We start from the raw sequence: 25,570 nt of genomic DNA, 5'->3' as shown, positions 1-25,570 counted from the left end.
TTGAGAGCCGCCATCGGCAAAAATCAGACATTTTAAATACACAAATTGCATTCATGCAATTGCAAATTGGTCGACGCGTCCGACGCTCTGTCCATTATTGCAGATATGGAGGGTGCTATGACCCATCAGACTAAGAACTTTGGTTTTGTTGAAGTTTATCATCAGTGCAGTAAACCTCATCAAGAAGAACTTCCGGTTTTTAGTGGAAATACTCACTTGTCTCTTCCGACTAAACTATTATCTTGGGAAACCAGGGATATCTACGGATACTGCCTGCAGATTCTGTATGGAGTGTGTCGAAACCTCCATACACGTTCTAGGGCAGTGTTCGCTACTGGAGCAAAGTAGGTCAAGACACCTGGAAGAATACTTAATACTATATGCCAAGTTGAACACTTGGAAGTAGGGAGTACATTAAAATTCTTGACGGTTATAGGCTTGCTTGACATACTATAGTTAGTAAGTTCACTACAACTAGTAAAATTGGCATAATAGTTCGTTAAGGAGCTGTGCATTTTTCCTTAACGGAATAATAATAATAATAAGGTAGTTTTCATACCGAACCCTGGGAAAGATAACTGACTAATCAAACCCAAAGAACTTCAGGCAAATCATCCCCCTGAAATGCCTGGAGAGACTGGCTGAGCGTGAAAGGGTTTAAGGTCGTAGCCACTAAATGACAACCAGCATACGTACCGACGTGGAGAGCCTGTGAGTCTCCTGTTTATTCTTGGTTGCAAAGACAGAGGACACAACTTTGAAAATCAAGTACGCGATGGGATGTATATGGGCATTGAAAGGGCTTTTTATTATGCGCCGTTCCAAAAATTTCGCAGTGCCGTCAGAAAGCACGGTGTCGATGAAACTTCAATTAAGGAAATCTGTTATATTAACCCAGAGATTGCTGTGTGCTGTAAAATTCACCAATACACGTCCAAGCTTGTGCTGATATACAACGAACCGTGGATTTGATTGCCTCACGCAAGACCTTTCAGTAAATTAAAGTAAAACGACAATGGTATTATTTATAAAAAGGAGGAAACTCAATGGTCTTTGACTTCCAGACAAGATACAACCTTTCAACTCTCCGAAGCAGTGAAATATTTGGAAGTTATTAGAGATAAGAAGCTTCTTTGTAGAGGTAAAGATGAAAAGAGCTCTCACAGTAAACTAGCCACACTGCAAAATGACATCTGGCGTAGCTCTATATGCAATACTCAATGTGCAGCCCTTAGAAATATTCAGCCCTGCAATGAGAGTAGCTTATATAAAGTTTCGTTTAGACCTATGAGCAATGGAATAGTTATTGGGAGAACTGAATCTAAATTTTGTAATGCCTTCTGGTTTCGAATCCCCATATATCTGTTTGTTCGAAGATATGAACCAGAAGAATTCGTAGCAGTATATAGGAATATGTTCTACGCGGATGACTCAAAAACAGAACAGGGTTTTGGAGTATGCGTTTACCTTTCGGATAAAAATGAGAAGTGGGGTTTATTTTCCTGCTGAAGTATATGGGATCTTAAGAGCAGCTATCTGGGTGATTGGCGATCGATTGAAGGACAGGTGCATTACAATCTGCAGCGATAGTCAAGTAGTACTGAGGGCGTTGAACAATCTTTGATCACCCTAAAAATAGTCCAGAATTGTAGTAACCGATTGAACTCTATTCCTAGATTCAATAAACTATTGTTGATACCTAGTTACTATGATGTAGAGGCAAATTAAATCTTGGACGCCTTAGTAAAGGAGGGTTGTATTTTTCTCATGCTGGAACATTTCCTGTGAGCCTATGGATGCATTAGACATCAGATTTTTGTGTTGATGTACTCTAGTTGCAGCGGGGAGTACCCCTTCCACTAATTCCGTTAGAAGAGGCCGTGAGGTACAATGGACAACTACGGCCTGAGTGCTTGGAGGTTGTATCTTTCTCCCACCTGATAACACGGCCCCATATATATGCACAGAGAGACAGCGGGGCATTTCCAGATTCGTAACAAAACAGCGAAAGTTTAACGTTGCTAGTGTGTCGAGCGTCATTAAGTTCTGCCATCCGCTGAAATAACGCTTTCTAAATAGACAAATTGATCAACGCTTTCGATTTTCTACCCATCAATAGATGAAGGTGAACATTCTGAGAGCCCCCAATGTCCTTGTTGAGAAGAGTACGCTAATTCCACCGTCTCCGCAGCCAAAGATCGAAACGGTGAGATCAGTCCTTATCCAAGGGACTATTGATGTTTCGGTAGCAAATTAATTTCGAAATTTGCAGGTTGCTAGCCCACACAGATTTCTGCTCCCTTTAGACGCAGCGGGACCTGCCCCTGAAGTTAGCTGAATTACTCATATGCCTAGAATACTTCAAAGAAGTTTAGCCCCGCTAGCATTCAAGCAGCTTTAGACTGATTGTTAGAGATAACTGTTGATACATAATAATAATAATAATAATCGTTGGCGCAACAATCCATATTGGATCAGGGCCTTGAAGTGTGTTAGAGCACTTCATTCAAGACCGTAACGGTACACTGTAGGAGCCAATGTGGTCAGCATTGCACTCGCCCGAGATTATTACCCTGATTTGACTCAGGTACTCATTCACAGCTGAGTCGACTGGTATCCGACGTCAAATCACGATGCAAATTCCACTGCCACCAGTGAGATTTGAACCGCTACCTTCCGTACGACAGCCTAGTGCTCTAACCACTGAGCTATCCGGACACTTTGATACATCCATAACATTAATAAGGCGAGAAGAGCTAAAGAAATGTATGTATTTGGTTTATGGGGTCAAAAGTGGCGAAATTTGAGGAAGAGTTGCATTTAAACGCTGATATTTCACTTAATATTCAGAATTTAAAGAAAAGAAATCAGTTTGGAGAGCGAGAATAGCTGGAGAGGCTATATTGGCTGTGGGTTGAGCTGTTGGTAAAATTTAAAAATCCTTTCAAAGATGCCAAAGATGCCAATATTTTATTTAATATTGAGAATTCATGGAAAAGGAGCTTAATTCGTGCACAAAAGCTAAAAACTCGGCCGCAGCTGAAGGCATAGGGGTAAACCTCGGTCGCAGAAAACCAACTTACACTTTTGACGAAACAATACATTCCGCTAGAAGTTGAATGCAGGACAATGAAAAAAGGAGCTTAACTATTTCGGCATATTGCTTGACTTTAGGCTAGATTTCTGGGAGCAAGTGAAACCAAAGGGAGAAAAATGGCCCATAAGCTGATGGTAAATGTCAGAGTTCCTATACATGGCCTTGAAGAAAAAGAAAGACTATAACAAAGCTATAAAAGTAAATACAAGCCCAGACATTAGAAAGTGAAGGAAATGGAGCCACCCTAATGTAATGCGAGAGTTGCTCTGGCGTGGAAAGTCCATTTAGAGAAGGAGGTAATTTTAGTCGGTAATCTTGTGGAAGGTGTCGGCCGTGACACCTGATCTGACCTGACCAGATCAAACATCAGACATCAAACATTTCACCTACATTAGATGCAAATGTATATATATCAATTAGAATTCAACCTGAAATTGGTACCAGCGCACCAAGAAGCAAATCGTTAAAGTTAACAACATAAATCCATCACTGGATTCAATATTTTCTTCAAATGCGTGAAAAAAGTGCAATATTAGTGTCCATTACTATTAAATGTAATTTTAAAAAGTCCCGTCTGGTCTATGTTAAATATTTAGTAGGTCTTGATGGCATCCCTGGAAATATCACACACACAATTTTTTGCTTGAAAAGTACTTTATTGGATTACCCTCTTAACAATATTACAGATGTTTGTACTCGCCTTCAAACTGTTTTTAACTGAAAAGGAGATTCATTCCCGTTTATGTTCGACTTATATATCGTTTATATTTCACGATGATTTTGAATTTAATTATGCCATTATCGCCGATCGTTCATAAATTTCGCAAACCAATCATTATCCCAATCCAATTGACCAGATCGCAACGGTGTCCAGAGTCAGTCAGTTTCTTGTAGTAAGGACATTAAAGATATTTTGTTGTTGCTTGAACATCCTACGAATCTACTGAGAGCTGGTTATGTACCAGCTTAACTCTTTTGAGCACAATTTACTACTGCGTAAATTGTTTTCTGAAATTCCAAATCTTAGTTTAGCAATTTATCCTCTCCAAGATTTCCTTAAATTTCGGAATATCTTTCGAATTGGTTCGGCAACATCCTCCAATAATTTTAACGCCCAATTGAACCCATTCGGGTATATAATCTTGGATTGGGGGATTGTTCTCCTTTCTTACCCAGCCAACTTCTGGATCATATGTTTCACCACTATTTGGATATACAACAAGGGGGATCTGTTCTTTTGATGGTTTGTTGTCATTAACAGATTTGAATAGGGACGTGACGAACTAAAAACATTAATAATTGTTTATCGTTCAGCTCGGGCGACGGGTATGCTAGAAATAGGACGGTCATTACCTTCGGGTTGACGCAGTTAACTCCGATGCCATAACAGTTGTTGGATTTGCCCCGCAACTTCAAATATTCCCAAACCATCGTACAAACTTCTGCAAATGATTCACCATGCGCCAAGCTAGTATCATCCTAGGTAAAATATACAAAATTAGGTAAAAAAAGTAAAAGGAAGTCGGAAAATATGTTCTAAGATGAAAAGCCTGTCACGATTCTTGAAGAAATATAATTTTATAAAATTTTTGAAAAAGATGAAACTGAAAACATTGAAAAAGACAATACAAATTATACCTTGCATTGAGTCGAAAGCCAGAATTTTACGTTCGGATAATCGTCGCAAAGCATTTCTGCGATTGCTTTAACTTCAACCTAAAAACATAACTCTGAAATAAAATAAGAAATCACAAAGCAATTGTCCAATTTACCTTACATGGAATTGTTTCAATAGCCAAAAGATCGACTCCTGCTTCTAGATAGGCGTCGATCCGAACCTTGTGCCATTTTTTCATTAGCTCTGGGTCAACTGTGTCTGCATAGCTACCAGTGTATTCAGAGCCGTCATGTAGGCACGCACCATATGGACCAATAGAAGCAGCAATCATTGGGAAACCTACGTGGTCATAGTTTAATAAAATAAAACGCTCATAATTTATTTTTTGACTATGAACCGTTTGCTTCTTTCAATGTTTTCCCATTCTTCGTTAGAAATCGTTCACGTGCTGTATGCGCAAGACCAACTGATTTCTTCAGTAAATCAATGCTTTCTTCTTTCGTTAATCCAAGATGTTCCATGAAGCCTTCAACGCTTGCTTGATAAGTGTTTGTAACGATAATATCAGCCCCCTCTGTATTTAAGAGAAAAAAGTTGTATTACTTTGAGAGTTGAGAATGAAATCAATGTTTGTCTATATTTTGCTTTTTTGTTTATTATATTTAATCGCTGATATTTAAATCGCTCAGTTCTGTCAGCGGCAGTAATCTGCCCAGAACTAAGCGATTTAAATATCTTGGGGCAATGTTATCAGCCAATGGAGAACTGCGTAATTTCATTCATTCATTGACGCATTAACACAACCTGGATGAAGTGGTATTCCATAATTTGTTTTCTTTGTGATCGGCGTATCAGCGAACGTCTCAAATCTAAAATTTACCGCAATGTCGTCCGTCCTGTCGCTCTCTATAGTCCTGAGTGTTGGCCGACTACAAAAGACAATGAACAGCCTTTGGCGGTAATAGAGACGAAGATGTTGCTTTGGACTAGTGGCGTAACACGTTTTGATCACATCCCAAATGCATCGATCGTGGAAAAACTGCGAGTGAGGCGTCTTCGATGGTATGGTCATGTAATTCGTGCTAACGAGAATTCACTTGCCAAGATTGGTCTGAATATCGAAGTCGATGGTATACGACCAAAAGGCAGGCCGAAACAACGGTGGCTTGATACGCTAGATGGGGATTTAAAAGCCTCGTGATTACATCCTGATCAGACATTCGATAAAATAAAATAGCGAAACCGATTATGACGAGCCTACCCCGCGTGTGAACGGGACAAAGGTTGAAGAAAAAGATGAAGATGTGAGGAGCGGCGAGTGCATGGCAGCTCCCTATCACATAGCTAAAAATTCCATCGATAAATAATACATTTGATGGAAAACCTTGTATTGATAATAGTCAACCTCATACGCTTTACACTCAGAGTTTAATATTATTAGTAAATGCGAAGAATTTAACCTACAACAGATATAAAAAAAAAGGCCGGGGAGAAGTAGATTCTTCATGAATGGAATTTAAATATTTCATTCGAATGTCAATTATTCTCGTTAATTATAACGTCAGCATCTTATTTGCATGGCCTTAGAAGCAGTAAATTCTCGCGAAATTACTAAGTTTAAACTGCTATAACTTTGGTGTTAATGACCAGATTTTCATGAAATTTGGCATTCGCATGCATGGATGAATTTAAGGGTTTTTTTCAGTAAATTTCTAAAAGTTGGTAATATGCTATTAGTAAGTTTATTTGAGCATAACGGAATGGGACATATAGTTTGCGTCCTAGATTTGATCTAAGTGCACTTTTTTATCTAAGCGCACTTTTTTCGGTAGGGCAATTTCCGAAAATGAGTCCTGTCTCACTTTAACTGTGTACATTTTGACTCCTTACTCGGGGACTTTGCAATTCACGTCAAAACTATTATCAGTTTCGGCAAGTACCTTTCATTTGATATCTTACACGACTATATCCGGAGAAAAAAATTTTTAAATCTCCCTTTTGGATGTAATGTTAATTTATGTCACTCGCTGGGATTTCATAGTTCCCATCTGTCCACCATATAAGGGTGCTTCGACCGAGGAAGTCAAGAAACGTCATATAAAGCCAGACAATCTAAAAGTACGACAGTGTGTGTCAATACGGAGGTTATACCCAGATGTTAAATGGAGTTCAGGTATGATAAGGAAGAGAGAGTATAGGGGAAGGGTGAATTTAAAAGAGCAGCGCATCGAATGTCATTTGCTGATATTTAGTACCAACTCATTAAAAGAACACTAGTGGAATAGAGTGCCTAGCTTAAACTGTGGAGATACACCGTCTATTAGGAAAGCTACCGAGAAGAATCATTTAAGGTCCTCGCAATGAACCCAGAATTTATACTTGTAGTAGATCTGAGAAAGGAGAAAAGAAACGGAGTAGACAGCACTTTTGTTTGCCTTTGCACTGTCCAGGAGGACAGAGTGATCTTACCTCTCCTGCAAATAACTCCATCCATTTATTAAAAGAAACGCTGCAGGAACGGTTAAAAAGTTAGAAGGCTAGTCATGTAATCGGCGATAAGGAATTGTCAAGTGAGGTGTGTTTGGACAGTAGGACTTGAAGTTTCTGGATACCAAAACCGCCTCGACATTGACCAGATACTCTACCTCGACTTGGTTATCAGTAACTACACTGAATTTTGTAGAATTTAGTAGCAAGCAAAATCAGAATGGCATCACTATTTATTGACAAAAAAAATACGGATCGAGCAGGCGATCTGGTCGTATATTAATGAAGGCAAGACGAGACTGTGCTCCAGCTTCATTTTTTTGTACAAGAGTATGAAATGATTAAAAAAGCGGAATCAACGCAAACTTTCATGACGGAGCAAAGTTTCGAATTCAAGGCACCAGAGTCAAGAGTAAATCGCTCAACCACTTCAGCAAATAACGGTGTTTAAGTCCAAAGTGCATATTTCGGTTCTTCTAACGATTAGGATAATTAAAAAAATAATATTGTTTCCTTTGTAAGTGAGATATTTATTTATTTTGTCAGATCGCATCGACAGAAATTGATGAAATCATGGAGATTACTCAGAACATCATCTACACCTTGACCACTAAAAGTGATATAGAAAAAAAAGCATTTGTATTTGTAGTGCCTAAAATTGATAGGCACGGGGTAGCTTCCTCCAAACTACAATTTTTAGTTTTCAATGTGAATATATATTTCGGGAGCAACTTACCCCCTTCAGGTAGCTTTGTACTGATGAAGGGGGTAAGTTGCTCTCGGTGGGTGGGTGGGATATTTTCTCGAAGCTTACTCATCTGACAAAGCTCGACGAAGACCCCCTGTGGCAAAAGGAAGATTGGACGATAGCATCGAAGTCGTGAGGATACATCACTTTGAAGGAAGCTATCACTCGGTCAGAAGAGCCATCATTCGTCAGCTTCAGACATGAGAGAGGTGACAAAGTTGAGTTGGCTTTGCTTCTGATATAGGCCAGAGTTTCGTCGGACGTGGCGGATTGCGCTAGCCTCGTCATAAACAGCTGTTTCAGCGACGAGGCGACGTTCAGTTGGGGTCCGCTCCGGCGGCATGAGGTCGGAAAGGCCTGCGGTTCAGCGGTGGCGGGCTTCGATGATGCACAGGAGGCAGCGTGTGGTGGTGCTAATCCAGCAACAGTAGGATAATCGCCAGAAGTGCGTAGTGCAGACGATGCTGAGTAGGGAACATGTCTCTCGGATGGAGGACGACGTGGATGACTTCATTCAGCAACTACAAGTCAATGGAACGGCGATCTAGCGTGATTGGAAACTTTCGGAAGGATGGAGTGGCAACGAAGTCGCTTCAATACTATCAAGGGAGATTGCGCCGTCCGAATGAAGCATGGAGCAGATTCGAAGAGATGAATTCAGAAATTGGAGCACTTCCAAACAACGCTAAATTTACTGGACATGCTTCAAGTTGAAGCATATGGTAAAACAATTTGAGAGTCATATGAGGTACCGATCATTAAGGGCTATATCACGAACATGCAGCAGGAAGTGGCGGGAAAAGTAATTTGGTTAACGAACAAGCCGAGTTCAATTGCACCCGAACACCTACACCCTTAATTCATCCAATCAATGGGAACAGCTCGTCAAGGTTATCAAAGTTAACACTTGCACGTGGCAAAAAATGTGGTACGTACGAACCAATCTAACAATAGAGGCTCAGAAGTGGTTGCGTGATTTTTCCTTATCAGAGGAGATACGGCAAATGATGCAAGATAGGAATGGAAAGACCAGACTTTGAGTATCAGCATTGGTTAGTGTACTTTTGTCTCAGCTAGGTGTCTGGATAACTTAGTGGTTAGAGCACAAGGCTGTCGTACGGAAGGTCGCGGTTCAAATCTCGCTGGCGGCAGTGGGATTTGTATCGTGATTTGACGTCGGACACCAGTCGACTCAGCTGTGAATGAGTACCTGAGTCAAATCAGGGTAATAATCTCGGGCAAGCGTAATGCTGACCACATTGCTTCCGACAGTGTTCTGTAGTGTACCGTTACGGTCTTGATTGAAGTGCTCTAATACACTTCAAGACCCTGATCCAATATGGATTGTTGTGCCAACGATTATTATTATTATAGATGCGACAGTCATTCGCCCAATAATCTGAATTCACCTCACGAATTGGGATCCATTGCTTTTAAACAGTTTTGTCAAAAAGTTGGACAGATGGACCCACATCGTAGCAGCCGTTGCAGAAATCAAGGGAGGTCCCAACCATACAGCAATTTCTAGAATTTATTGAGACACGTTTTCAAAGTTTGGAAGCTTTGTTTGATCTGATGCTATAGCTGTGGCACTGTTTTGGTCAAGTAAGGTGGCGCCAGTTGCCCAGTTTCATGATAAATTCTGTGGACGAAATCCCCTTCAGAGTCGGGAACGTATTGCCTAGTTGACCTTCGCGACGGCCCAGCGTGCTCCAAATCTTATGTTGATGAGGCACTTAAAACAAAATCAAGAAACTTACAACACTCCCAGCTCAAAAACGAGTCGCGTAAAATGAACCTATAAAAGGCAAATGCCATCGTTTATGAAACAAATGTAGATTTCTGGGAAATTTTCAAAATATTTTGCTACTTAACATTATTCATAACCGCGTTGATTAGCCTACTAATATGAGTTGCTTTGCCAAATTCACTTTCGTTATCGATGACCATAAAAATGGTCATAGATTTTTGCAACTAACTTCTCTTTGCGGATGGGAATGGACTGTTGAAGCATAGAACTTGCCATAAAATTGAAAACTTACGAGTTGTCTTTAAGATGCGTGCAAAAATGAAAGCGCGTTTAGTGGAAAAATTGATAAGACTAAATGGTTGCGGATGAAAAAGTGACGAGTATGCAATAAGAAAGGTAATAGAGGTAATGCTTAAACCTATGAAAAAATTACGGGAAAAGATTCTTTCGGTACAACACGGGCAAGAATCTTCTGATGAGACTCGAGGTACCTAGCAGGAAAGCTTAAACAATGGTATGCCGCTTGATCATTACATTCTGCCTCGTCAGAGGATTTTTAATAACGATACATATATGTTTCCACAAATTTTGATTGATTTGATATCAAATCCGTTCAAAAAATATTCCCAATCGAATTAGGGGAGGCAGGATATATTACATAAGCTAATCTTCCCCTGAAAACATTTTAAAGCTGTAATAAATGCAATTTGCAGGTTCACCAAGAACTCTTCATACCTTCAAAAAAATCAAGATGTGTCTGGATTACAGCGTCAGGGTTAGTTGCGTTGAATCTTGCACACCACAGTGGATCCCCATCAATTTGATCACCAACATATTTAATGACCTGGGATGAAAATCCTGTGTTCTTCACTAGAACCTGACCCACCATTGCTGATCAATCTGGAAGAAATAAAAGAAATAGAAATGTAAGTTATTGCACATTATTGTCCACACCTTCATATATCACAATCACTTTCTTATCAACGTAAATAAACACAATTTTGAATCTTATGAGGAATAGTTACCGGCTTTTGTACATAGATGAGCATCAGTCTCGATGTAGCGATGGAATGAACTTTAACAATTTAGATTATTTGGTTGCAGTTGATCAAAGAGATAGAGCAGCCCTTAAAACTACTAGAAATTAAGTAGAAATCATTTTAGAGATTTCCTGAGAAGACATTCTAAACTCATGTCGTTCGAGTTCAAGGGATATGGCGTTCAGTGTTTGTTCAATTCAACTTGCAGCAACTATAGTGCTATTTATCAGTTACTGCAATATCAAAGTTTACTGTCTATGTCATATCGATTGGGTCTACATAATGTATGTACAATTATAAATGCTAAGAGAACCTTTCCACAGCAATAAATTGCGGAATATAATCCATACCAGCAAATTCTATAATACTATGCACTGGCAATAGTGAACATTATTTTGCACCGTTAGACAACTGAATGTTCAAGATGTGTATCTCATATCGTCTAATGAATTTTATTCAATAAACCGAAAAAATCCTTAAGAACGCGTTGATTCATTTGGAAAGGAGTTCTTACTAACCTAGAAATAAAACTTCAAAGGTAGGCATTATGTTGGACTATCGCAGTGGTGACAACTTTCATTATTTGAAATGTCCTGTAAGGATGAATACCATTGCGGAACAAATATATTGAGTCCATCATGATGTAAAAGTACCGACTTTTCCTGGAGAATTAACTGAACGAGTAATATGATGTCTATATATAGTATGCATGCAGGGTACCTAAACACATGCTACAGAGAGTACTATCGTACTCTATCGTATAATAGTTATACATTTGAATGCAGCTTACCTTTCGGAAGGTCCTTGATAAGTTTCTAGTCAGAATCGATCCCCTGGAAACGAAAAAGTAAGATACCGGCAGATATTTATCTTCCACTCCTCGAAATGCTGTCTTTAACTGATGGATAGCAATGTCACAGCAGCCACAGATGTTTGCCTGCTATGGTACAGTTGCACATTTCGAACATATATATATCCACAAGCGTTTTCCAGTTCAAATGGCGTATCAGAAAATAACAGAGACAGGCTGGTGGTTTGCGTTTTGATTAAGCGGGTTTTGTATGTATCCTCTATTCAAATGCGTAGAAAAGATGTTTAAAAATTTTATTTGTGTATTGTATGCAATGTTTTATTTATGACGGATTGAGTAGAATTTGGAATGAAGTTTAGAGTTTTTTTTGCGAAACTCTAAACTGTGTGGTAATACATATCCTGACAACAAGCTACTGAGCTGGTAAAAATAATGATGCACCCCATTTTTTCCCCATAAATCATAAAATAATAAAACTATCCCAAGAAGCGGTATGTATTTGTATGTAACTGAAATAATCGTACTAAATATGAACACTACATTTTCCTAAGTAACTAACTGGGGTTTACCGGTATAACACATCGTGTAATTAAGGAAAGTTGAATTTCATATAGGTAACAAAGTTATGATAGCAAGGTTGGGGGGTTTGGGTGCCAGGGAAATTGCTGAAATTTGGAGCAATCTTGGGAAAAACTTAAAGCTTATATCTCCGTTAATATTGAGAGTTTCGAGAAAAAACATTTTGTTTATTTGGGTGTGAAAATTTGTCCTGTAAACAAGAAGAATAGTATTTAAAGAATTAATAATGATAACAAAGGTGCATGGAATCTCGTTGTGGACCTTTCAAGTAGGGTCGAGGTAGGTAAGGGGTCCGGGACCCATGTGATTAATGTATTTGATGTGATGATGTCGTCTAGATGGTTTTCTTGTTTGTCTTTCCTCTTCGTATCCCAGCACCCTAAGCTGGGACATCCTAGCACTCCAACTACTAAGTCATCCGGGCACATTTATACAGAATTTAAAAATATAATTGATTTTTTTCTGGAAGGGGATATATTATTTATTTGTATATATGTATTTCGGGCACAAGTTATGTCCTTCTGCAATACCTGGTCAACTAAGATATTAATTTCCATTATGCTCCATAAATATTACATTTAACATTAGGATTTAATAATTACTAACTTAATAAGAGATCGTGGTGATACTAATGTTGCCCGGTGTCTTACTTGCTACCTCCTTCAGAAGCTTCGATTGCACATTGCCCATGTTGTGGTTCAATCTGTTTCCTTCTGGTTCTCTTAGGATCGCCAAGCTCTCTTGCTCATCCAATCTCCTCTAGTTGCCGCATTCCTTGAAGACTTCTACGTTGAAGGAAAGGAACTGACAATCAGGTGAGAGTTAACACTGAAGCCATCCACAGTAAAATCCTCCTTAACACCTTTACGGGCGAAATGGATGCCGCAATAACCGCAGTCAACAGAGATACAGGGGATGAAGCATCAATAAATGATCTTCACAATCACCTGAAGAACGTAATCATTGATATGGCCACAAACATACTTGGCGATGAATGTAATCTAGCAACGACACGGAAGAATGCCGCATACCGAGTAAAGTTATATTCTCAAAGAACGCAGACAGTTCGGAGCCCTATCACGAATTATGGCGAACGGGGAAGCGACTTCACAGGCGGGAAAAGGAAGCCTGGGAGAATCAACAGGTCTGTGAACTCAAAAAGTACAGTACAATTTTACCAAGAAGTCAGGAAGATGACGTCTTATACACCCCGATGTTCATCCTGCTGAGACAAAGGCAGAAATCCGATTTCCGACAGAATGGCCATATTTGAGCGATAGATTAAGTATTTTGATGAATTGCTGAACAACCAGAACATCGGTGAGTTGGAGATCCTGCCAACTGAAGACGACGGACAAATGCTGCAACTACCAAGCATAAAAGAAACAGTCCGTGCAATTTATCGACTTAAAATCATAAGTCGCCAAGAACCGATGGAGTTAAATATGCGATCAATTACACCAGCCGGTTCATCAGATTATGCTCACGGTATGGGGCAGTGAATCAATGCCTGATGAATGGCAACGAGGCCCATAGCGCATGATAGCATAGCCAGGGTAAAACTGTACACGGCCATGAGAGAATTCTATATCAGGTCAGGGTCAGCCTATAGTCAGTCAGTGTAAGACCAAATAAAAGCAGCAGGATCATTCTTGAAGCCATTCAACATCAACAACGGTCTAAGACAAGGAGATGCCCTATCATGTGTCTTCTTTAACCTGGACCTGGAAAAGTGATCCGTAATGCTGCATATCAATGAAGGCAAGCCGAAATATATAGCGGCAACGTCAGCACCATGAAACCAACCAAACAACAACATCAAACCGCACTGGTCAAACGGGAAGAATAAAGATAGGAGACTACAACTTTGAGATCGTTGATAGTTTCTCCTATCTAGGGTCGAATACCACAACCGATAAAAGCTACGATGATTAAATCCGCGCACCGTTGTTGGCTGTTAACAGAGCCTATTTCAGATTACGCTAGCTGGAAATGTCTCAATGTTTTTGCCAGTCCTCATGTATTTCTTGGAAACTTGGGTTCTTAGTAAGAAAAATTGCGAACTCTTGGCTGCGTTCGAGAGAAGAATCCTCCGAAGAATTTTTGGCCTCCTACATGGTGGACGATTCCGTACTGGTCTGGTTGTGGATAAAATCCGGCTCGATAAGTTGCGGTGGGTGGGTTACTTAATCCGTATGGATGAGGATTATCCATCTAGCTCCTTGGGAATGCAATTATCTCACCACTAACATTAAGGTGAGAACGTTTCGCGCCAATTTTCTTTTTGCGCTAACTAATTGCCACTCGTATTCGCGAACATGGGGATAAGTCACACATTGAGAAAGGATGAGAAGTTCATTTCGGGTTCTGCCATGTAGGAGAACTCATTATAGTATTTAAGGATGGCCGACGAGTGGGTCGTCCTGGAACTATATGGCGTGGAATAGGTGAAGAACTGACAATGACGGTGCGTTGGTGTTGCTGATACGCTTTCATTCACATTCAATGCAATGCGTCATCCAAAGATGGCTGAAGAGTGGTAAGTCCTAGAGCTGCGTGGCGCAAAACAATGGAAGAAGCCTATAAACTTCCCGGGAAGCCATGGAGGTAGCTCCTACCGTATGTTCTTGCCGTCTCCCCTCCAGAAGAGGAGTTTGGCAAATCAAATTTTACTATAATGACATGAAAGCACCCCCTCTCCCTGAAGCGCCAAAGCAGGACCTTTCACTTGTTTCCCTCCGGAGGTGTGTTAGGACTATCTGTTTACTGTCTGTTCGTTCTTCTGCTTGTCTGTCGCACTCATTTTCATAGAAACGGTTACACCTATTGATACGAATTTTGGAAATTTGGTGAAAAGGTGGGAGCTGTGTGTCCCCTTCAATGCAGTGAGTAAGATTGTTTTATGTCAAATTAAAGTAAATAGTTTTGCAAACTAAATGCATAAACATTACGAACTAGGTACAAATGGGACAAATACAGAATCAAATATTCTTATAGAGGAAATGCACAAAATCTTTCATACCTGAAGCGTCCAGCTTCCTATTTCCTGACTTGTTATTGAATACATTCTATTCATCGTTTTATAGTTTATCGATTGAGTGTACTATGAAACCAAATATCTGAATTTCTTGCTAGAATTATGAACAGTTCAGTAATTGACATCAATATCTAATCAATATAAGAAATCCATTATCGGGGCTCTGCGGGAACCCTGTTCACTTAAAGTCGAGCAGATGGACCGCATTGTAAGGGCACTCTTCCCTGCGCACCCCGTATGGCATGGTGACGTCGGCGCGGAGAGCGCAGAGGACTGTCCACTTTTCTCTATAAAAGAGTTGGAACAGGCAGTCCTCTCTATGAAAAACAAGAAGGCGCCAGGACCCGATGGTATTTCAGCAGAGGTATACAAACTGGTATTCCAACACCGGCCAGACCTACTGCTCGGCGCATTCAACGCTTGCCTGAAAGAGGGCATTTTACCTGCTCGTTGGAAAGTTGCGAGGCGCTAAAGGGAAAGGCGACCCCGAATTGCCGTCTTCATACCGCCCACTATGAATGCTTTACACTGCTGGGAAGGTGCTCGAAAAGCTCATCAGAAGTAGACTCGCTGAAGCGATACGCGCTGCCGGAGATTTATCTCCCCGGCAGTTTGGTTTTAGAGCAGGGAGATCGACAATTGATGCTGTCATGCAAGTCGTGGACGCCGTTCGACGAGCAGAGGCACATAGCCGCCGAACTCGACGAGTGGTGCTCCTCGTAACGCTTGACGTCAGAAACGCCTTCAATTCCGTAAGATGGAAAGACATTTTAGGCATACTAGACAATACTTTCAACGTGCCGAACTATCTCTTACGGATTTTGAGGGACTATCTGAGGAACCGCTCTATGCTCTATGAGACACTAGAGGGTCAAAGGAGGATGTAGGTCACGTCGGGGGTAGTACTGTGTGATCCATCCTAGGGCCGGACCTCTGGAACGCTAAATATGATAGTCTACTTAAACTCGACAGGCCAGAAGAGTCGCGCCTGTTCGGCTATGCAGATGATGTCGCGGCGCATGTTGCTGGACGCAACGTCGAACAGGCGCAAAGCAGACTAGGCAAATTGATACGACGGGTAAGCGGATGGATGACTACTCATGGTTTCAACCTTGTACTGGAAAAAAACCGAAGTAGTCATCCTAACTAAAAAGAGAATTCCGACCCTGCGTCCCATATCGTTCGGCGAGTCGATAATCGAGTCAAAATCAGCGGTAAAGTACTTTCTTGATTCAAAGATGAGCTTTTCTGAGCAAATCCAAGCAGTAGCGAACAAGGCTGCGGCTGGAGTTTCGGTGCTAAGTAGGCTAATGGCAAACATTGGGGGTCCTATGTATAGTAAGCGACGTCTCCTGATGAGCTCAACGCAGTCTGTCCTGCTCTACGGCGCAGAGGTATAGGCTGGCGGTCTTAAAAAGGAGGTATATCGTAAACGCCTCGCGCAAGTACAGAGACGGAGAACTTTACGGGTGGCGTCTGCGTAACGCACTGTCTCTGAACCGGTCGTGATGGTGATCGCGGGAGTGATCCCCGTTGCCCTTCTTGCTAGGGAGAGTCAGGCCATATACAAGCGCAAGGGAGATGAGCCAAGGGAGGTGGTTGCTCGCGAAGAACGGCAACACACTCTAGACGAGTGGCAGCTCTCTTAGCAAAATGAAACTAGAGGCAGATGGACTGCGCGGCTCATCGGCAACTTAGGTGCGTAGCTGAATTGGAAGCATGGTGACTATTGCCTTACCCAATTTTTAACTGGGCATGGAGGTTTTCAGTCTTACCTGCACAAGATTGGAAAGGCGCGTTCTCCGGATTGTGTGTTTTGCAATGGAGTTGTCGACGACGCCCACCACACTTTTTTTTCTTGTGGAAGGTGGGATGGGGTTCGTCAGCAGCTCTATTTAAACACAGGGGATTTTTCTCCAGACAACATTGTCGAAGAGATGCTGAGGACTGCTGACAGGTGGAACTGTGTTGCCCATTACGTTCGGGCCTTTCTCGTTGCTAAGAAGAACTCGATCGGTGGAGGAGCCGGATGGCAGGGGGTTCCTTGAACTGACAGTTCCCTTCCCCCTTTCCCCTCCCGTTGGTGAAAGGAATTCCATGATTTGAAGGCTCCGCAAGGCGGGAGAGTTCGGGGACTGGCCCGAAGTAATGTGACAAACGGTTCCAGACTAGCTCTCTGACGATGGGGAGGTGTTTAGTTGGTAGTCTGACAACGTACCGAATCGGGAGTCCAACACTGTGTGCGTAAATGCATTCACCTACCCTACCCAAAAAAAAAAAAAAAAATTATCAAAAAGGACCATGGTGTATTTATTCACATCTTCTATTTATTCAAACTTTCAACAACATTTTTAAACTTTTGTGTATCCTTGGTATCCGTTCGGCAGCAACCTCCAATTATTTTCATTCCTAGAGACACCCATTCTGGAATGAAACTTTCGATTGGAAGGATGTCTCCTTTTTTGATCCAACCTTTCCCTTCTTCATACGTTTCACCACTGGTAGGAAATACAACTAGTGGGATTTGTTCCTCGGGACTTTTGTTGCCATTAACCGATTTAAAGAGAGGCGTAACGTTCTAAAAATGTAATGTAATATATTAATTCTGATTTGAAGTTAGACTTTCATTTTTAATTACCTTTGGCTTGACACAGTTAACTCCAATGCCGTAACAATTTTTCGTCAAGTTTCGCTTTTTCAAATATTCCCAAATCATTTGACACACTTCAGAAAAAGGTTCTCCATGTGCTAAGCTTTTGTCGTCCTTTATTCAGGGTAAAACAATGAGGGATAGATGAGATATGCAATTTATATTCTAGAGGTGGAACAAATCAAAACCAACCTTGCATTGAAGAGAGAACCAAAATTTTACTTCGGGATAGTCCTGGCAAAGTAATTCGATCAACGCTTCAGCTTCAGCCTGAAAAGGGTGAAAAGTGTTGAGTGTAAATTTAAAATTTTGTTGAGTTTGGTTTACTCGACATGGAATCGTTTCTATTTCCAATATATCAATACCTCCTGCAAGGATGGCATCAATCTGAACTTTGTGATAATCTTTTAGAGTATTTGCGTCTATTTTATCTGCGTAGTCACCAGTGTATTCAGAACCGTTGTGTAAGTGTGCTCCATACGGACCAATCGCCCCGGATATGAATGGGAGTCCTAGAATTATTTATTTGTTTAAAGTTTTTGAGTTTGCTTTCCAATTGTCTTATAATGCTAACCATTTGTCTCCTTTAAGGTTTTCCCTATTTTACTGAGCCATTTGTCACGTGCAGTATGCGCAAGTTTCACTGTCTTTATTAGGAGATCAACGCTTTCTTCTCTAGTTAGGCTAAGGTATTGCATGTAACCAGGAATACTTGCTTGATAGGTATTCGTGTTGATAATATCAGCTCCATCTGTTAGGTAAAAAGAAAGTTTTGAAATGTTAGTTTGTTTTTAATGTAGTTGGAACCATCTAAGCCTGCCTTACTATTGTTAACCAATTTCTTTCTGATCTGGTAGGTAGGTATCAGTGGCGCTCCGCGGAGCCCAATTAGCGCTGTGCTGCGTCGTTTTGATGCCACAAGCTCATAAGACCGGACTGCTGTTATGAGAGCAGGGAGGCAGAGTCTACTCACCTAGGATCTTCAGAGCCAGCCCGTAGCATTCACGAAGGAAAGCAGCTCAGCCACCCTACAGCTAGAAATCGCTCTGAGGTTCCTAAAGAATAGTTTACCCAGTGTCCGTAGCCTGACTCTAGCTAGAGGTGGACAATCGCAGAGAAAGTGCATGAGAGTTTCCCTTCCTTCTCCGCAGCTTGGGCAATGCGAATTGTAAGGTATGCCGAGCCTGGCGGTATGGTCCTCTATGCGCTAGGGCCCTTTTCAGACCGCCGTAATCTAATATGATTATATTAATATTATATTATATATTAGCGCGATCGCTATATTATAATGTAGCCCGATCACGAGAGCTCCTGTGCCAGACGCGTGCAAATGCATTCATCGCTTTTCCGGTTATAAGCGGACCAAATTCTCGTAAGCTCTACTCCTGGCAGCCGCCAGCGAAACACCGAGGAGGGTGACTTTAAGCGTGCCGCCCAGATGATTCAACCCGTCTCTGAACTGCTCCACCAGCCTGGAAAATGTCGTCGCTGATTACAAGGTCTTGATGGCCGCTTGGCTGTCAGTCAGAATGGCTATGTTACGCTTGGGGCTTGAATCTCGCTCTAGCCATCGACAGATTTCCAATATCGCCAGTGTTTCCGCTTGGAATACACTGGCGAAACCTGGGAGACCATACGACTTGGATACACTGTGTGTATTCGAGAAACTCCCGCGCCGATTCTACAGGCTATCTTTAATCCATCGGTAAAGAATACTGAGCCATAACCCTGCCAAACGCCGCCGGTCTTCTACTTTGTTCTGGTTGGAAAGTCCACAGCAAAGTTTCTCGTGAAGTTTGCTTGCGTGTGGCATAGTCCGAGGGGAATGTCCAGATTTCCCAAGGTACTTCATCTAGGATGTTACTGTGACTTCGCTGCCCAGCATCCGGACTTAGTCTGACAGCACTGCACGCTGCAATGTATTTAATGTGGAGGCCTGATCCAGATTTCTGTTTTATATATTATTAAACCCGTTGTCCTTCGTTGGATTGAGATGGTCCACCGTTTTTGCCATCTTTTAATAAAGTGTAGGGGATCTGATTGCAATTCAGTATCCCTTCCGTACTGAAACCATCTTCATCGCCCCTGGCTTCCCTTATGTTACCATAGGTGCATCCCGCTGAACTCTGTTTCGTTCATTGTTTTTATAAAGATTTCTCTCAAGCTTTTGACTCTATTAACCCCAATATTTTGTGCTGTCCAAACTCTCTTTACTCAACTTCCCCGCATCAATTATAATTGACACTGTCTCTTTTCCTACTTTTAATTTTAAAATAAGTTATTTACCCATCTGAGGACAATTCGTAATTGGAAATTCTAACTTCTGTGTAAAGCAATAGTTTATTGCATTTAATAAAACCATCATGCAGTTAGCTTTTCATATTTGAAGATCTAGTATCGTTGAAGACATATTTTTAACTACATACCTTCCAAATTATCTAAGTATGCTCGGATGACGGCTTCTGGATTGGTTGCATTAAAACGAGCACACCAGAGAGGATCTCCTTCAACGTGGTCGCCACCATATTTGACCAACTGTTCTGCGAATCCGCTGTTCTTCACTAAAATTTTATTCATTGTGATTCAAGACTGGAAAAGACAGGGAAACTTGAATTACATTTTTTTTTCGATGCTATTTGTTTATCAAGTGCTGAGCCTGGAGGGAGGGGCAACCATATGTCCGAATAATGAGGGCACATTATTTGCTCTTGGATTATAGTAATATAAAGTATCAAATCAAGAACTTGACAAGGACTATTCTAAATTAAATTGAAAATATAATAGTATAACAGGCTTCATTATGATTATCTATCTGAATATAAAGTTATTAATTTCTTTCAAGAGTTTGATCCTTTACTGGCTAGGAAGTCGGTGATACTACATTGGCCGTTTAAGAATGCCTGCTCCATTTGACATACCCTAGTTAACTGGTGAATCTTTTCACAGTGCTTTGCGGCGGTTCCATTATCATATTCACCTTAAGCTAGTAGTACAGTGTGACGATTTTAAACAAGTCGGGAAACTGGAAGTGTTTCAGGTATGAAAGGTTTTGTTTATTTCTTTTATAAAGACATTTGAGTGTGCATTTGTTCCATTAGTACGTAGCACATAATATATGCATATTTTATGTGAGAATATCCACATTCAGGTGATATTGACATTCAAAGTCTTGAATTTGCAAAGAAGGGACAAACTTGACCTATTATAACTTGGTTAGTAATAGTGCCATTTCTACCAAACTTGGTAGGACCATGCTATATGTTATATCCTATCGTGGTATCGTGGTATTATCAACTTTATTTAAACAGATATCGGTATGTAGGGTATTTCGGAGCCTACGTACCATATAGTGGCAGTCTCGTGATTTTTTTTTCAGATATTTCAGTTGGGTAGTTTCTGGGAATGGGTCCATTAAAGCAATTATCACTTTCAACCCTCCGCATTCCTCACCTTTCCAGCAAATGTCAAAACTAAGACCGGCTTCAGAAAGTACTAATCAAGACCTTTCATTTGATACCCCACATGATTATATTTGATGAAAAAAGTGTACACTCCCCTTTTGCATGTATGGGGACGCATTTTGTTATTTTTAAAAAATATTTACATATTTGAGGTTTCGCATATTTCAACGAGTCAACAGAATAGAAATAAATTTTTTTTTTTGAATTCGAACCACCACGGGAGGCTATATGCTTTCCCTAGTGAGACTATATTTTTTTCGACGAGTCTATCTTGGTCATCAATGCAATTTTGGAATAATCGCGTATTACTTTTTTGTTCAAAAAAATAACGAAAAACCGTTGAAATTTCGAGCGTCACAGTATACTACTACATAAAGTCCTATTTCATCGCTGGTCCAATACCGATGTACTTTGGTCAGATTCGATACTGGGGTATGTACGAGTACTCATATTAGACTGTTATGACCTATGTCATTTGCTTAAATATTTTTTAGATTGAGAGCACTTCCAAACCGTAACCGTTTATGCCAATAAAATAAGTTGTTGAGCCGAGTTGCTGACCTTTACAAGACCAATAAGTTATAATGAACAAGAGTGGTTCGGGTGGTCAAAAGATCACTCGGGTGAGTGGATATTGTCCAGGGCTGCTGCAACTCCCGCTTCCCAGCTTGATATTATTACAAACAAAGAACTTGGTCGGCGCACAGGCCTGGTACCCGTATGCGAGCTGATCGGAAGACGGAAATAACAGTGGATAGGTCCCACATTAAGGAAGGGTGACAATTGCATTGTTGGACTACGCCATGTAGTGGAATACACTCTCCTAAGACGACCGACGAGTGGGGCACTTGGCACAGAACAGTACAGAAGGAGTGCAGGCATCTCAGGAAGTCATGAGGGTATTTGAAGCGCATTTCAGGTAACCGCGAACGATGACGCGTTGGTGTGGTTGACGCGCTAAACCCCACGAGGGAGCACATGGCAAACATATGAATTCACAGAATTACAAATATCCATGACTGTAACAGGGATTCCACTCGCAGAATGACGGCGTGATCGGGAAACTGATGCGCCATCTCACCACTTTAACTAATTCGGGGGAATTGCTTGTATTTCTCACCTCTTCTGCTCTTTTACTTCACTTCATGTGTCCCGCCAGTGTGTGTGACAGACAGGCAGACAGTAAACCTATTATAATAAGATTTTGTTTCATACAAAACCTTAAAAATGTAGTAGTTTGTCTATTTAGTCTTATCTCAAAGCGATCGATTTCAAGCGTTGTAACGTAATTATTATTGACTTGCAATATGGGACGAAAGGACCGAGAAACAATTGCAGAAGAGTGAAAAATTGTAAATAATTTATTAAAACGAGGTCGTGCATTCAAAGAAATAAGTGAAAGTGAACAGACCAGTTAGAACCATTAAAAGTATTGTCTACTTGAAAACAGGAAAATGGCCGAAAATTTAGCCGACCATAAATGAATCGGAAGTGAAAAACGGCAGTTAGTGGAAAAAATTTTAAAAAATCCTAGGCAAAGTGCACAAAAGAAAGCTGCTGAGGTAAAGAAAGAGGTAGGGAAAATCGTATCGGTTGGAACTGTACGGAATGTTCTTCGTGAGGCTGGATATGCCGAGTGTACAGTTAGGAGGAAACCATACATCAGCAAAATTAACAAGAAAAAGCTGTTTGACCGCGCAAAATGTCTAGGGATCATCACCTGAACTTTTGGGAAAAATTCGTCTTTGCTGATGAAAGCAAATTCAATATATTTGAATCGGATAGTGAAGCAAAAATCTGGAGGAAGCAAAATGGGCGAAAAACTGAATTCCTATAGTAAAACACGAAGAGGGATCACTGGTTGTACGAGTGCTAATTTTTAGTCAAGATAATGCATCGAAACACATAACATTAAATACAAAATTGTGGCTACTCTAGAACACTCCAAAAATGTTCGAAATCCCTCCAGTTTCCAAATTGGCAAATGAAATCCGGGCAGACATATTTCAAATAAAAATGACTTAAAAATTGCTTTTCAGGAAGAATGGAGAACCACTTCAGGAGATACGCCAGAAAATCTCCTAATTTCACTGCCAAGTTATTAACAACAAAAAGCCATTATTATATCTACATTTTTTTTGGAAATGCATGGGGTTGGAGAAGATGCGTTGGAAGTTCGATTTTGAGAGAGGTTGAAGAATTTTCATGTAAAAGGAAGCGACATTAAACCTAAAGTAATGTCGTCATTTCAAACAGTTGCCTAACTTACTGCGGATAAGGTGGAAAAGGTATCGGTATGGTTCTGTAAATTTAAATACGAGTATGACCCTGTGACTGATACTAAGGACCAGTAATTACCGAAAGTACGGAAAACATTCAGGTTTCTGAGATACTGTTAAAATAAATGCTCAAAAGGTAATTTCTTTCCTTAATTTACGCAAAAATTATAATTCAATGAAATTCCATTCAAAATAATATTAGAGAGCTCCTTTAATTCAGAATAGTCGTATTCACACGATGTGAGTCTGGCAGTTTTACTTTATAAGTTGTGAAATACTAGAAAATGGTTGAAGCCACCAAAAATAACTAGAAAGAGAATAACAATATTTTCATATTCTGCTGATAAAGTCATATACATCTGGAGGCCCCCCTCAAAACAATCATGACCTCACCCAATGTTAAGCACGCAAAGACCGGGCCTCCCAGAACACCACGTATTACGTATGTATGTCGTTGTCGTTTGATTTCAGATAATATATGTATGATACATGGCAAATGAGATAAGAATTTCGCAGCTTCACTTGAAGAGGAATCACTGGTAACTGGCCGGCCGCAATTTGATAATGGCTTAAATTTCAATTTTTTTATAAATTAAAGTGAAACAGGTTTTTTTCATACATGGGAGCAGTTTTCATACCTGGTAAGATAATAATTTGAGAAACAAACGACCTGGATATTTTCTAGCCGTTGGACTTGAATGGGGACTATGTGGTAGGTAATGGCTAAAAAGTTCTGGCTGATTTCAATGAATACACGCTGGTTACCCGGAGATTAGTGTTAGTCGTTTCTTGTATCGCACTATATTTCTCTTAACGATTCACTTACCCCTTTTACTTTGATGTACGTGGAAGGTAAGCTCGTGTGTAGTATAACCACTAAAAAACGGAAAAACTTTAGCGAAATGCGCAGGACTGAAGAACCTATTGTTCTCCTACGTTCATTGAATAAAACTGACTAAATCGAAGCTAGTAGTCTTCTATCTCTACAATCTCTATCTTCTATCTCGAAGCTTTTTGAGATACATTATCTGTGCTTGAATTTTGTTCAGTGGAAAAATTCAAGGTTGTTAAGAGCTACTATGTTGCTATAGTTTAGGATTTGTTGCGTTAGTGAGTGAGCTTTATAGTGTATCTGGCCAGCGAGATTGTTGGGAAGTTCTGGAACTAAATCTCGGCGATCATGTATGTTTGTGTTCGTCTTTGTGATCGTCTTGCTTCTGCAGGTTTATCATTAACGCAAAATTCATGGTAATGATCATCAAACTGAAAATAAAATGCGTTCATCATTTAGGCAGCATTAAGTGTGATGATTACAAAACTGAAGCGCATTCTCACTGAAAATAAAGAAGGGGGAAAACAAATACTCTACAAAGAAGTGAGCAGGAAACATACAAATATTCCGATTTTGAGCCGAGGCCCATAAATATACCGTGATATTGTCCTTAAAGACAATATATGCAATATGCACAACAATATATACAATATTCACTCATATAGGCATAATGTCTCACAATAAAGTCCTATAGCTGACTCCTACAGCATTCTGTCGATTATGCTGTACCTGCAGTGTTCTCGCTTATGATTCTCATCGGGTAGGGTGGGTGATTTCGTTTATTTAGTGCTCCATTAGTGGACCCAGTTAACCGAATTGAAGGTGTTTTCACATCAAGGATGATACCGATGTTACGGGGTCATGTGTATTGATTAGCACTTGGGAATTTGATGCTTGATCATTTTTATATAGGAAGGGGATATTCAACATCCCATTCTCACTTTGAAAGTTGTACCTTTGGCTTCAGTAACTTGTTCGTGTGAGTACTCAGTAAGTATAGTTTATATGATGACGGTTCTCCAGGGTGTTTTACCTTATTTAGGGATAAGTACCAGCAACTGAGTTTTTCACTGCTTCCGCTTTCTTTTCAACCACACTGGGTGAAGCGTAATACTATATTTTCATGTATAGTGGAAATGTCTGCCTGTGTGCTTGTATATCTATCACAGGCAATTTATTAG

The 25,570-nt window shown here is 40.4% G+C and overlaps 2 protein-coding genes across 3 annotated transcripts; both read right to left on the bottom strand.

Annotated features, from left to right (window-relative positions):
* Positions 1-3,746: 3,746 nt before the first annotated feature.
* LOC119646369 (homocysteine S-methyltransferase 1-like) lies at positions 3,747-11,923 on the bottom strand. Of its 2 annotated transcripts, none has more exons than XM_038046804.1 (7): positions 11,531-11,923; positions 10,436-10,600; positions 5,113-5,289; positions 4,870-5,054; positions 4,736-4,813; positions 4,451-4,576; positions 3,747-4,380 (listed from the first exon to the last, which is right to left on the bottom strand). In XM_038046804.1, the coding sequence occupies exons 2-7, from the start codon at positions 10,587-10,589 to the stop codon at positions 4,126-4,128; spliced, it is 975 nt and encodes a 324-aa protein (XP_037902732.1). In that variant the 5' UTR covers positions 10,590-10,600; positions 11,531-11,923; the 3' UTR covers positions 3,747-4,125. The 2 variants fall into 2 exon arrangements, with proteins under 2 accessions (XP_037902732.1, XP_037902733.1); XM_038046805.1 differs by lacking the exon at positions 11,531-11,923 and adding an exon at positions 10,726-10,918.
* Positions 11,924-17,472: 5,549 nt separating this feature from the next.
* On the bottom strand, positions 17,473-24,509 carry LOC119661263 (homocysteine S-methyltransferase 1-like). The gene is made up of 7 exons (XM_038070516.1): positions 24,384-24,509; positions 20,244-20,406; positions 18,392-18,568; positions 18,145-18,329; positions 18,010-18,087; positions 17,806-17,931; positions 17,473-17,745 (listed from the first exon to the last, which is right to left on the bottom strand). The coding sequence occupies exons 2-7, from the start codon at positions 20,392-20,394 to the stop codon at positions 17,491-17,493; spliced, it is 972 nt and encodes a 323-aa protein (XP_037926444.1). The 5' UTR covers positions 20,395-20,406; positions 24,384-24,509; the 3' UTR covers positions 17,473-17,490.
* Positions 24,510-25,570: the final 1,061 nt, after the last annotated feature.

The sequence above is a fragment of the Hermetia illucens genome, chromosome 1 (assembly GCF_905115235.1).
Source record: "Hermetia illucens chromosome 1, iHerIll2.2.curated.20191125, whole genome shotgun sequence".
Lineage (NCBI taxonomy): Eukaryota > Metazoa > Arthropoda > Insecta > Diptera > Stratiomyidae > Hermetia > Hermetia illucens.
Note: the sequence above shows the minus strand (reverse complement) of the source record. Positions and strands in the feature narration are given on the sequence as shown.